The sequence below is a fragment of the Emydura macquarii genome, unplaced genomic scaffold (assembly GCF_026122565.2).
Source record: "Emydura macquarii macquarii isolate MOO-44397 ecotype Brisbane River unplaced genomic scaffold, CSIRO-AGI_Emac_v2 contig_2422, whole genome shotgun sequence".
In the NCBI taxonomy this organism is placed as follows: domain Eukaryota; kingdom Metazoa; phylum Chordata; order Testudines; family Chelidae; genus Emydura; species Emydura macquarii.
Genome location: NW_027132559.1, coordinates 39,042,722 through 39,057,461, shown reverse-complemented (window position 1 = coordinate 39,057,461; position 14,740 = coordinate 39,042,722). Strand labels below are relative to the sequence as shown.

At 38.5% G+C, this 14,740-nt stretch overlaps 1 protein-coding gene across 2 annotated transcripts in view; it reads right to left on the bottom strand.

Moving 5' to 3' along the window:
• Nucleotides 1-14,740, bottom strand: part of LOC137162471 (MAM and LDL-receptor class A domain-containing protein 1-like) — a 320,533-nt gene that overhangs the window by 172,818 nt on the left and 132,975 nt on the right. For both annotated transcript variants that reach the window (XM_067562330.1, XM_067562331.1), the window contains 2 exons: nucleotides 10,309-10,554; nucleotides 6,544-6,701 (listed from right to left, as the gene is read on the bottom strand). In XM_067562330.1, coding sequence (XP_067418431.1) covers nucleotides 6,544-6,701; nucleotides 10,309-10,554 — 404 coding nt within the window. The remainder of the gene's footprint in view (nucleotides 1-6,543; nucleotides 6,702-10,308; nucleotides 10,555-14,740) is intronic.

Sequence of the window (14,740 nt, the reverse complement as noted above, 5' to 3'; positions counted from 1 at the left end):
ACACAATTTAATAGTGCCCTTTCATTATAGAACTAGGGAGATAAAGGATGGCAGTACAGACAACACAGCCTTCCTCAAGTGTGACTCTACAAGTCCCCTGTGATGGTGGAATAAATCAAGCCCAGGGACTTTTTGTTTTTGGAATGGTAACAGCTCAGTGTTACAGAGCTGAAGCATTACTCAATGAAGTCCAAGTGGAGACTGGAGATGGAATCTCAGTACTGGTGCCCACCCTACTGGCCTCCTCAGGGCAAAATAAGAAGTGGGGGGGAGGCCAAGTTCTTAAGGAACTCAGGTCAAAATGATGAATAATTCAGTTACAAGAAATTTTTTCTGATCTTGTTTGTTTCTCACAAAACACACATCGGCATTTAAGTGATAAAATCGTCTGATCAATGAGTTTCTTCCTATTTTGCCTTCACAAACAAGATTTCAAAGTCTAGTAGTGAACCTCCCATGTTTTGGCAAAAGAGCAATTTGCTTTGTCATGCACTTGCAAAATTTATTATTCCAGGTCACCAAACTGTTTTGAATGAATGGTTAAATTTGGCTGAAATTTAAGAACACAATGAGCTACCCTTGCAGCAATTTACCAGTAAGAAGATTAAAATAATTTCCTAACTTATGCATCACAGAAAATGTAATACAATAAATGATAATAGCCCGACCCAGAGTCTCACATAACTTTCTCCATTCCTAGTATGAAAACTAATTTGAAAAGGTAGAACTTTTTCCATGATCATGGACTTTTCTTTATATTTACTCATTGCTTCAATTACATGTTTCTAGGAGATCTGCTCATAAAGTGCTGGAATCATCAGGTAAGATTCATCCCTGGTATAACTCCATTTAAGTGTCCACTGAGTGCAAAGTGAACTAGCTGAATGTGGTTTTGGATACTGTGTTCAGTCAATACACTTGACTATTTAGGGTGCATTTTCTTGCCCAGGAATTCAATAGCAAAGTTCCTATTAGAATCAGAATCTGCTACCCTTACTCAAGTTGAGTAATTCTTATTTTGCAAGTAACTCCACTGATTTCAATTTAGGTTACCTGAGTTATCAGATGGTCAACCCCTTGCTCCCACCCGTGAGCGGTTACTTATATTAGTTGTTCAAGTGATTTAAATGGGATACCAGTGGGAATAGGGGGTTGAAAAATTGGCCCTTGGGGAGTAATGTGCAACTCACTATAAATAATGATGACAGAATCTGGCCCTTACCTGTGTTGTTCTATTTAACCAGACTCTCTTGAATATAAAATGTAAAACAAAAGGATATTTTTTTTGGTAAAATATATTTTAATGAACTGATGAAGCAAAAGTATTATACACAAATTCTAGATGATCAGAATATTAAGGTGTTAAGAGGAAAACAAGATAAAAATGTACCGACTGAACGTAACTATCAAAGGAGTTGCTAGCAAATGTTTGCATTTGTGCACCAGACTTTTTTTTAGGGATCCATTTGGGAAGTTTTCTTTTATCTCAAAAGAGGGACTAAAACTCCTTATCCACACACTTTCAATTTGTATGATTACACACCTTCCATTAAAATCAAGTCAGTAAAAACCTTATGTTACTCTTTGAAAATGTACTCTTTTATCCTGCAACTCCACGGGGCTCAGATACACTGGTAGAAAGAAATCCACGTTGACATACGGATTTGATAATTTTCAGTGCTGCTGGAGAGGAGCATCAGTGTGATGATATAGTCTATTTCTAAGCTTCAAAGCACCAATAAGTCATTTCCTCAAACTGCATTCTTTCTTGAGAAGCAGCTCAAGAAAATGGGAAACAGTGATAGTGATTTGTGAAAACTTCATTTTAACTTTAGGGTCTACAGAACTTAAAACTACAGGTGTTCAAAATAAATCAGCTGGCATCTGCCACACCCATCTCCTTCAGATTTCCCTCTTCACATCTCACTATGGAGATATTTTTTTGTACACTTTATTCCACTGAAAATGATCAGGGAATTTCAGAAAGACCACAGGTCATGTAGACCTGGGGCTGTGGAGCCAGCTAAGCTGCCTATTTCTTCTTTTCTCCTCTCCTCCTTACCTTGTGATAGCTGAAAAATCAACAACTGTGACAGCTTATGACACTTGAGGGTAAGCTGCAGTACCCAGGTGACAAGTTTTGCAATATATTAATCCATTAGCAGCTGCAGGAGTCTGGCTGCTGACTCCAGCTGGCCCTATGCCTGACTAATCCACTGGCTGGGCTAGTCCGTAGCTGTGACACTATCTATGGAACATTCTCTATTTAGAATGCCATGGTTGGCTGGGATGTAAATGTCGTTATGTCTTTGCTCATTTACTGGATGGAATAAATGCAATGTGACAAGTTCCAGAATAAGGTCCACTGGAAATTCCTGATGAAATCCTGTGCATATTGACCTTGTCATAGCAAATGGAGGTAGCCGCTAATGGCTATTTATACCTTCCTTGCATGTTTCTCTATGGCTCTTAAGGGGACTGATCCAAACTCATTGAAGAGGCCCCCAAAGCCTTGTTCAGACCCTGTATTAACCTAAAACTAAATTATGTTCATACTCAATGCAATTAAGATTGGCCCATAAAACTCATTGCAACAAATGACTTAACCCTTTGATTTGTTGTTGCTTTACCATTCTGATGTCCAAATTTAATTTCTTCCTATGGCAAAGACAACTTAAGCAGTACTGGAAACAAATAAAAAAAATAAGCAGAGGTAATATTTGTGGGTTTCTTTTCAATTTAAAAATGGTTTCCTCAAAATAACAGAAGAGCCCATGTTCTCAATCTTTTAAAACAAACCAATAAATAGGGCATGGGATTTTTCAATGTTTTCTTACTACAGTTTAGCCTCCGAATGTCAGCTTCTCTTACATTTAATCCTATTCTAGTGCAACCATACACAGATCACTTGAGAGATATCCCACTGTCTTAAAGCAATAGTGATGTTCTGATTAGTAGCACCCAAATTCAGCTTGGAAATAATCTATTTGCATAAATGGCGAGGATTTTGATTTGCAGCACACAGTATTTCTAAAACTAGTTTAACTGCCCATCAGTGTCATTTTGACAAGATCATTCTTATTCTACACAGAGATTTACATTAACAATATGAGCACTGAAACAAAACCCGATAAACTCAAATAAATTTTCACAGAAATTCGCTGCAACACCCTTAACAATAAGTCCCAACATCAAGCCTCATTATGCTTAATAGCAGTACATAAGTTTCTCTATGAAGAAATCCCACAGAAGTTATGATGTTAACCACATTAGCTAAGACAATATTTTAGGAATATAGCAGATAATATGCTTCTCTTGCTGAAGGTTCATAACCCCTATTAATGCTAACATAAGTCATCTATACATCACAAGAATACTATGGCCCTGATCTGCTCTCATACTAATATACATCTGGAGGTAAGGCCACTGAATCCGGAATAACTCCTTTGAAGTCAATGAAGTTACGCTGAGGCAGTAGTTAAAACAGATTGAAACAAGATGGGAACTCCACTGTGTCTTCTCATAGACTATGTACTATCTGATCAGATTTCAGTCCTCATGTGAAACTGGACACTGCTAAGTGGAAATCCAGACTACAGCACTGCTGTTGGGATTTGTGTATTGAAAGCAATGGAAAGGCAAGACTAATTTCCTCTAGAACAATTGGGGGACTCCATCCTCAATGTGATTTTTTTTCCTTCTGTGTCCATCTCTAATTCATGACTTTGTTACAGGACCGGAGAACAGGGATAGTTATGTTGTCACTCAAATTTCCCTCACTCAAGCTGTCTTTAACTTACCCACATTATGCAGCTATTAAGTATGAAAAAAGACAGCAGCTCACTGAAGGGTGGAATGGTTTAATAATAGCCTACAAGCATTTATGCAATGACTGTAAGGTTTACTTTGGTTTAATTAAAAAAGGGAGGGGAGGGAGAGATTGACATAATTGAACAATTATGAAACCAAGTGGGTACCACAGAAATTACTCTAAAACGTAGAGAAATTGATTTTTTTGCATAGGTTTTTGAAACATTCTAAAGAATTCCAAAGCAAGGACATAATTCTGTATTAGATTATTTTATTTATTTATTTATTTTCCCCATTATTGCCTGTTTTTGCATTTTAAATAGTACTGGGATGGTTTCAAAAGCAATTCTGTGGATGTCTAATTAGATATTTTATACTAGTGTATGGCTTAAGGTAACAGTGATAATAAAAAATACTTCTAAGAAAGAAAGCATGCTCCAAACATAAGTAGAATTCTTCAGGTAAAGAACGTCTAAGAGCTCCCCCAAGGTGCTGTTTCTTTCACCTGGATAAGGCTGACTTCCTTCTGTTTCTGAGCTCAGGTGTAAAGTAATTGCATTTCAAACTCTAAAAACAATGAATACAATTCTTACCAACCCTCTCCACCTACTGTTAAAGGGAGTAATTAAATTTGTATATATCACATCTCTTTAACGAGCACCAGATGCTCAATCACAAGAAAATTGAACAAAATTCAGGTGTTCAGTATTAAAGATAAAATTGTAGAATGTTGTGTTATTTCTAAAGGAAAACCTCTCTGACTAATCCTGCAGAGTCCACCTACATAGATCACTTAGCGGGATGGGGCCACTGGAAGGTCAGTAGAATACTCAGGGAGTAGTCAGGGCTATTCACATAATAAATAGCCATCTGCATGTCCCGAAAAATTCTCCATATAGTAGTGTATTTACAGTTATAGTAATAGTTACTTTGAGTATGTCTACACTGATGGTGGCAAAGTCGCCGCTGTCAGATCGACTTATCTGGATTGACTGAGCGGCCAGTGTAGACCCGCTCAATCGATCAGGAAGTCGACATACTAAAACCACCTCCTCAAGTGGTGCAGTGCAGTGAAGACACCGTGCAGAACAGAAGTATAGCTGTTGAATCTCTGGGTAAGTGTAGACCAAGCCTTTATGTAATCAGTGCTGATATTACCTATGGATTACCTTTTAGAAACACATCAATAACCAGAATTACCAGTCTTTATCAAGCGGTTTGATTTATGGATTTGATCACTTCTGGAAAATAGCTGTATAAATTTATCTTGTGATCCATTAAACTAAACAGCTACTTGAAGATCAGTCATCTCTTATTTGTATGTTTTTGGACTAATCCAAGAAAAAAAATTGGCTAATGACTGCCAAAGGGCCCATTATTTTGTTCAGTCCAGATGGATTTACTCTGGGTTATGTCTCCAGATGTTAAAGGCCACTGAAGTAGTTTAACTTTCAAGGATTTGAACCATTCTTTTGATACGCAGGTTATCAGAGAAAGAATTTGCTGCAGATTATTTTCTAGGGCAGGATGTAATTTAAAATAAAGAGTTAAGACGATGTGTTCATTGGAAATCAGAGATGTCATGAAGTTCTCCAAAATGAATTCTGTCTTGAGTCTTTATTAGGTATACTGCTGTGAGAGGCCACAACAGCCAGATGGCAAATATTTGGTACAATTGATTTATAATTGCATTTTTATTACTGATATAACGTGCATGCACTCACACATGGGATGATTTGTGCCTGCACTTCTAAGTAGTACTACATAGATTCATAGTAGTGAAATACTTTTAGAGGTTTATAATGCACAAAGAGTTGAAATATGTGTTTATGAAGCAAAGATTTTTTCTATATTTTGTTTATAATCAGCGTTTTGACTGTCAACTTGCCTTTTCACTTTAATACATCTCTTCTATAACAACAAATATAATAGCAAGCTGCAGGAAGATCATCAGTCTTCACTTGTTATGGGATGATTTTTATTCAGTGGACTTTTGGTTGCATCACTTATGTGTTATGACATCATCCCCTAACTTCTGAAGATAAATGCCATTTCTAAAAGTGAAGTTATTATATATTTTGTGTATGCACATAGGCGCACACATGTGTGTAAATAGAAAGAAATATGCCAACATAGACATATTTTTTTACATTTTCTCTTCCTTTGCAGTGGCTACTGAATGCATTCTATTCATGGATGTCAACACATTAGAACCACAAAGATACATACTGCTATCAACCAAGAGGAAATGAAATAAAAAGTTAAAAAGTGCTCTGACATGGAAAGTATCAAAGACAACCGAGGTTTGATATATCAGAAGAAAAGGCAGCATTAGGGACACTGAACTCAAAGGCAAAATGAAAGAGCGGGAGATCTGTTTAATGAATTATTTAGGCCTTTTGGTATAAGAGGTAAATTTTATTTATGTGGCTTTTAAAATAGTGGGGAGAGGGTATTTTCTGCAGCTTTTCAGGGAGACATTTTGGGTCAGAGAAATGGTTTCGTGAAACATGATAAAGAGATTAGCATACAGTGCATATTACTGTTTGGAAAGGCACAATGCTGGCTAAACTGGTTCTGAGTCCCCAGTGAATCTACATGCAACAGTTCTAACAGAAAAACTGAAGAGAAGCTGAGCCAGTAGGAGCTGTGTGGTGTCATTCTCAGCTGGAACACATATTCTAACAGAGAAGTGTCAGCATATTTAAAAAGAAAAGATTATTTGATTGTTACCTTAATGAGAACCTGAATGTGTCCTGTGGCTTTTGAGGACTTGTAGTACCAAAAACTCATCATACAAGCTGTGCTTGACTCTTTCCACCTGGAGCTCTTCACATGGGCTTTTTCACCTCTTAGTCCTATTGGAGTAGCTTCAAGATATAGGAACGTTCCTAGAATCAAGAATTGCATTTTGTAAAGAATTGTTTTAGACTTTAAAAACTCAGCAGAGCTAACGCAGAGAAGTGTAAAACATACTCCCATGGCACACTCTGTACCAGCCAAATCCACTGCACCCAAGTAAGAGTGGGAGTTGGGCTGTGCTTCTTCCTCTGCCCATATTATACCTGGTAGAAGGAGGGAACAGCTTAATTTTTCACAGAGGCCACACAGGAATTCTGCTGGGGGCAGCCTCTGAAGAGAGAGGCTGAATTGGCACATTTTTCAGCCATCCTGGCCACGTTCTCTTTTCCAAGAACATTACAAGCTTTTCAGGTTGTGTTAAATGGCAGAGTTGTAGATGTTTTCCAGTGCAGTAGCCTTGCCCCCAGCATCACGTCTACCAGCATAAGCAAGCATAAACCTTTATGCTAGCTCTCATGCTTGCAGAGAATCTGGCCTATATGCCTTTATTGCTCTTTATCCCTAGGTTGCAAATAGTTGTATCATTTCATTTTCAAGTTGAATAACTATTGGCACAGTCATAATTCCTGAAGGAACCATTTCTAACATGGGGCAATTCTGGAAGAATGTCACATCATGCATGCAACACTGATAAATCTGAGGGTGTGTTTCTATGAAAGATGGTCTCCAAAACAGCAGGTTAACCAACTCAAAGCTAGCTCTGGTAGGCAAAGTGGCCAACCAACCCTCAAGACCCTTGCATCTGTGTGGATGTACAGGTGTCCAGAGTGAATCAGACTGGTTCAGACCATCTGTATTCTTCAGTACAAAAGTATTATTCTGCATTTCAAATTAAGTCCCCAAAAGAGCCCACATGAATAGTGATACTCAAATAACATCTCAGGAGCTGATGTGGCATGGCACCTGAGTTCTGCATTTCTTTCTCAAGATGAAATCCAGTCAAATAGATATTTCAGTCAAAATGCATAATAAACACAACAAGATTTCAAATTCAATCAATTTTGGTTATGCAAACAATATAGTTGCAATTCATATAAATGTGATCATAGATAAACAGTACATTGTTGATCAGTGTATAACTGCATATTTATTGCATTTTATATTTGAATTACGGATAAAAATCCATTTGAATGAGGTGGGTTTCATCATTTAGAACTAATTTCAACTCTTCTCAGGCTCACTTGCCATTATAGATATTTGCCATAATATTATGGACTGAAAAATATATCTTTCTATCTGAGATCAGGCAGATGTTAAAAACTGAACACCAGCAATGTCTTTTCCTGAAGAAATGCCTTATTTTAGTAATGCATTAGGCATTGCAAAAGAAAAGCATTATTTTGCACACACTACTGGTATATTGTGTCATCACAGTCATTGACACCGAAACTTTGCAGTACTATAAGAGCTCAAAAAAAGCATGAAATCATCATGACATCACTGTACACTGGGAAGGAAAGGCTAGGGAGAGGTTGGTGTTGGAGGTCCCAGTGGTAACATGAAAGTCTGTTTATCATTAGAAAAATGACTGTGTAAAAAAGGGTGGGGGCACTTTCTTACTCAACAGAAATGCACTCATGCATTTACAGACCGATCAGACTACTTTAGTGACAAGTTTTTACTGCCTTCTCCTCTGGTTACTACTGCAGCTAATAAAGCTATGACAGAATGAGCTGAATTCTGTTCTAGCTCTTTCATTATCAACACAATTATTAATTGCTGCAAATTCAAATTACAGGGCTAAATTCTACACTCATTTACACCTGTGTAATCCTATAGAAGGCAATGGGTAGGTGAAAGTGTTATGTTCACAACATATACACAGAAAAGTTAGATAAAAACATAAAATACTCTTGCTGGAAAGTTGTAATGTTACCACTACTTTATTTCTTAGACTCCAGAACAATAACGCATAAGAAACCCAAAACAGAGAGAGACAAAGCAATCTGCTCCCTAAAACAGAGAGGCACAACTCAATCTACTTTACTGTAGGTTGGCTTTCTGCAGGTAGACTGCTGCTAAACCCAGATTGCATGCTTCCCTTCAGAATCCAAGCAGGACCAGGAAACCTCATGAGATTTAAAAAGAGAGTTTAGAATTTCAACGCATCACAGAAAGGTGCCTCAACACTGCACAGATGTAATTGAGAGCATAATTTCAAGACTATGGAGTAACTGCTGAGATCTAACCAAAAGCAGAAATTTGGGCTGCAGAATTTGTTATTACTGATTATGCATGAGATGGGAAAAATAGATCTCATCTTTTGGATTCCCGGTTAAATATGCAGGGTCAGCAATTAGAACAAGTATCTTTTATTTGTATGCTGTGAAAATCTGATACAAAAATCACCAAAGAACAATAAACCCAGAACCCAAAAATAATTTTTTTAAAAGCCTCTTTTCAGAGTAGAAATGGACTTTTAAAAAGCCAAAAGAAAGAGAGGGACAAATTATCCGGCCCACTCCATCTCTTCTGAACTGCTTCTTATTCATATCGTCAGTGGAGAGTAGCCTGCTTAGATAATGTCTAATTTTAGCAGTAGGTGTACAAATCAGCTTCATGGTTAATTATCCCGGCCTATTCCATCCACACAAGTGTCCACAAACCCCTACCTCCTTTTCTACCCACAATCATCCAGTAAACTCAAGCCTTTTCTTATATTCAATACATACTCCTCCTATAGTTCTTCACATAATCCAACCTAGCAATTCCTTCTGGCAACTGCTGAATTCAAGTCTCATGACCTCTGTGCAATCTACAAGGATGGAAGATTTGAATTCAGGGTCATTTTGGGGTTTACCTAAAGGAAGCTCCCTAGCTCAGTAATGGGAACTTCAAAGGTAGGAGTTGAAGCTGAAGTCTGTTCAATGGATGTTGGAAAAGAATATGTGCCTAGGCGTTCTTGACCAAGCAAAGGGAGACATGAGAGAAGATTTTCTGGAAGATGTGTTAAGTCTATTGGCTACAGGCAAGAGAGGAATTTTGGGGCAGTTCTTATTTCCCCAAACAGCTTTGTTCCTCCCTGATTAGCATACACCCTTTAGAGAAGATTTAACATCTTAGAGAGAGATTTTTCTAAGGCACAAAGACATAAAAGAGGGCTCTGCTCCAGATGACTTTCAATGAGAGCTGAGAGGCTAACTGCATTTTCAAAAATCCTCTCAGTGTATTAGATAATTCCACCCGTTCTCAACAGCATGTTCTAATAATACCAAGCGACCACTGCCAGTAAAGAATGAAAAGCTTAAAATAAAGTTCTGAATATTCCAGCACTATGTGCCTGACATAAAGTAGGGTACTCTGGAAATGAGATCGGACTCTGGAAGAGTGGATTCTAATGGATCTCAGAGTGTAGTTAACTCATCCTTAATCAAATGTCTTTCTCGCCAAATACAAAATGACTTATTCCTCACATGCATTATTATTTAAAGAAAGGGCAACTGAGAATCAAGGTTTTCTGACGGAGAGGAATTCTAGAACAATAATTAATATTATGTTTTGATAACCAGTTATATGTTTTATTTATTAATAATGACACCCTAATTACGTATTTAGAATCCTCTTTTTGTCTCATGGGGAAAACATGAAAAGCTTAATAAAGAGGATTATAGCCTTGTTCGTGAATTGACAACATACCAATTCCATTGCCAAGCGTGTGGTCCCTGGGAGGTCTGAGACTTTGAGGCGAGCTGACTCCCAGAACCCAGTCGAAGTTGTCAGCCAGGGAATTTTGCCAGCCACATCTGCCTTTCTCAAATGTGCAGGAAGTACCGCATTCATTCTCATCGGTATTATCGCCACAGTCATCTACAAAATCGCAGCTTTGTTCAGCTCTGTAACACTTGCCATTCTGACATTCCCAATAGCCATGTGAGCAGGAGCCTGAAAAGAAAAGAATAGGGGTATGCTAGTGAATCACACTTTAGTGCCTTCCAGCAAGGTTACTGGAAGGTTACATCTGAGACAGTTTGATATTTAGAAGGAGGAGGGTGGTCCAGAGCATTTTTTTTAAAAAGTCTTTGGTCCCTGTGAAGTGCCAATCCATTATCAGTTTATTCCTTTTGTGTTTTGTGAAGAGATGGCCTAAATAAATGACTGTTTTCCTTGTAAAGCCTTTGAGGGCAAGTTCCAGCCATGCATTCCTTCACGAACAAAGCTTTCTAGTCTGACTTAATTGCTGACATTTTCCTTTCATGTGGTGTAGGATTAAGCCATTTCATTTTAACTGCAAAGTTGAGCTTAGTTTAGTAGTTCCAATTTAAAAAGAAAGGGAGAAAAAGTCTTGATAATGTAACTATACAGTTTTGCCTTGTAGTGGACTTTTCTGCAAGCTAGTTCAATGGGGTGGTGCTGTCCTTTTTGTGTATTATTCCTGGCATTGCTGAAAGATAATTCTGCTATTGTAAAGCCTGGGCATTATAGGACTTATATCTCAGGATCCATTTCCAAGCTTCATGTTTTCATTTCAGATGAGTTCCTGAAATGCTTTGGCTAGAATATGGTCCCTTTAGCGCATCCCTGGTCCAGAAACAGAGACAGACATGAAACTAAAAAAAAAACCCCAAAACAAAAAAAACCCATTGTTTTCCCAAACTAAGATCCTGCAAAAAAAAGTATTCATCTGAATAATTTCACACATATGGAGGAGTTTCACTAAGTTAAATGATTGTGCACATGTATATAAAAAGTTACTCACATAACTGCAGGATTAGGGCTAATGGTTGGTAAAAAGCAAAAAAGTTGGGGTTGGTCCTGCTTTAAGCAGCGGTTGGACTAGATGACCTCCTGAGGCCCTTTCCAACCGTAATCTTCTATGATTCTATGAAGAACAAAGGTGAAAATACTGATTTTCTACTATTGCTAGCCAAGTTACCAGAAGAGACTTGTGAAAAGACTAGATTGTTCTAAGGACAACAGAACAAATGGTGTATTAACAAAAGAAAAAAAAAAACTAAAGAGGTGGAGTACACAGCTTAGTGGAGTACTGCTTACCACCAAAATTCAAAGTTTTCATTTCAAGGCTATACTAAAATTACTTCTCAGAGAGTCCTACCTCTTCAAAGTTCTTACAAGAAGAAGAGCTCAATACAGTTTTTTTTTAATAGAGAGGGAGTGAAATGATTTAATTTCTTCAGTCCTTGATGATCACTTACAACAGACTCTGTGACTCCTTAAATTAGTCATAGCTGGAGTAGATGGTGCCTAATGGTACTATTATGAGGGTGGGGTTGATTGCTTCACAACCACTGCTGTTTGTTAATCAGATACGGTAACATACATCCTTGGGTGGGTGATGAAGGTGGGTGTCAAAAAATCCTACTAGATTGATTTTCAGAGGTGCTGAACACCTTCAGCTTTCATGGACTGTAGTGGGAGTTGTGGGTACTTCTGAAAAATCAGGCTTGAGATCTTTTCCTTTACCTTGGGAGACCTTAATTTGCTGCCCTCCACCCCCCCAATTAAACTGAATTTCAAACACACCATACCCCTCAGTCATCCAGTGAGTCCCTATAATTAGGAAAAGAAATAAGACAAAGTTCCTCTGCTTTGTGGAAGTGTTAGAAAGACAGAAAACTGCAATAATTTAGAGAAAGATAGGTAAGTGCCACTCACAAACCATTTATATCATGTCCTTGTATCCAGGCTCACTTCAAAAAAGGTTCTCTAAGCAGGACTGACTATACAACTAAGTGGGTATATTTCCACCTTGCCCTTCTAAGGTGCTCTGCTATCAAGGATCCATCCCTAAATAACAAAACAAACAGGAGACCATGCAAACTCCTTAAGAGCCCCATTTCCTATATGACCCAAGGGAAAGAACCAGCCATATTCATTTAAACAACCTGCCTAACAACAAATCCTGTAATATGTAGTATTCACTGGAGAAAATATGGTGTAGTATTTGAAATCTACAGGGAATGTTACCAAAATCAAAACAGTCTTTGCCAAAATTGGTAGAATTTCCTCAGGGATTTTAGCCAGGGTGCCAAAGGGGTGGAAATACAGCAGCTCTGTTTAACTAGCGTAAGTCACTTGGCCCTATTTCTATGATACGTATAGCAATGTTGATAGATTCCAAAGAGAGAATCCTATCCAGCCCAGCTAAGTCAAAGCTTATTCTATGGGGTGGAGCAGGAGCTTTCTAGGGGCACAAGAGAGTTTAAGAAGCAGGGAGCCAAACTGGGAAAACAGAAGGCTTATGTAGTCAGGTTTGTCCTAAGGTTTGGTGGCTAAATGAGGTATTAGGTCGGGGCATCCATCACTGTAGGGGTAATGTTGCCATTCATCATCCTGGCTTTTCCAAGAATTTGTTGGATAATATGTGCCCTGCTGTGTTATTTTCCCAACAGATGTCTGGGTAATTGAAGTCACCTGTCACTACCAAGTAATATGGTGTGGAGGATTTTGTTAGTTGTTTTAAAAAAAGCTTCATTCACCTCTTCTTCCTGGTTACGTGGTCTGTAGTAGACCCCTATGATGACATCACCCTTGGTTTTTATTCCTTTTAACCTTATGATAAAATTATGTATGAATCTAGAATTTTGATGGGTGTAATGAAGGTTGCAGCCGCTTATCATGGTAACAAAATTAAGCTATTTATTTTGAAGATTTTACATAATATAGCAGATGGATGTTTTTAAGAGCTAACTGTTGTAATCTTGCTATCATAGGTGGCACATACCTCTTGAATTAATGCTGCCTCCACCCTGAGGCCCTGCCCCACCTACACCCCACTCCATCCTAGGCCCCAACCCCACTGGGCCCTCACCCCCAAGGCCCCCACAGCTGCACTGCTCACTCCTCTCGGCCACCCCACTCTCACTCTGCTTCTTCTCACCACCTCCCCCTCTGAGACCCCTCTTGCCTGCTGCTTGCTCCTGTGGGGAGCAGGGGTGAGGGGGAGGAGGCAGAGCAGGGGCAGGAGGAGGTGGAGTAAGGACAGGGCCTCAGGGGCAAAGGCCGAGTGGGAGGCTTCAGGTGGCAGCAGCTGTTTGGAGAGGCTTAGCTTCCCCAAGCCACTTACACCTGCCACCAATGCCTGCTTTCCTTGTTTAGGTGGCTGCCCTAAGAATTCAGGCATAAATTCAACTTTCCTAGAATACTTAGAATTTAAAAGCATACTAAAGGATAGTGCCTGCTCCCCTCCATGCTTTCCATTCTGCCCACCTTGCTTAAAAATTATGAACTGATCTCTATAGCATTTTTTGTTTCCTCTATGTTAGTGCCTCCAATTTGAGATTGAAAAATTTGGAAGCTGAAATGTGGAACTGGTTGCCATCTGCAAAGAAAAATTAACTTGGAATGTTGAATCCTGGGAAGAACTAATTTATTTTCAAGCATCTGTAAAAGTACCAAGGGAGAAATAAGCCCTTTGAGATTTATTTTTCAATTCTAACTTTCAAAGCCCCACATTGTATGCTTCATGATATCAAACTATAACAGAAACCAAAGCCTTCTGGGTCTGACAGGGGGAAAGTAATAAGAAGTGCCTAGTAGTTTAATTGATAGATGAATCTTCTCTGTGAGGCTAAGTAACTGTTTTCCCCCAGCATGCTCTGTAAAGATTCTGAACAGGTGGACTTCATGGCCTTGTGTGGCAGCTGTATCAACACACTAGACTATAATGGACCCAGAGGCACTGTGTAGTGTCGTTCAGATCAATAATCTCTGAACTGAGAAGGATTTACACAGTAGAGGATAATGGCTGCACAAAAGCTACTAGGATCTGTCAAGTCAATAATCACTATTTTTAAAAGGCTCTGAAACAATCTGGAGAGCAGGGAAGGATTATATTTTTAAATATAATTGGGACTTGGATGAATAATCTTTATTTTAAAGTGTTCCTAAATACATCCATTAAGAAAAGTCTCATACAAATGTGTAAAGAAAAAAAAAAGGGAAACAACAACCCATCATTAAAAAGCTAATAGGACTAACAGTACAAACATTGCTGCATTTAAATTAAGACAAATAACAAGGAAAGTCAAATCCTAGTTTTATCCTACTATCCCAATGTGATTGAAAGGATTTTCGTCAGTGATATAACAACACATGGTTTATGGGCTGC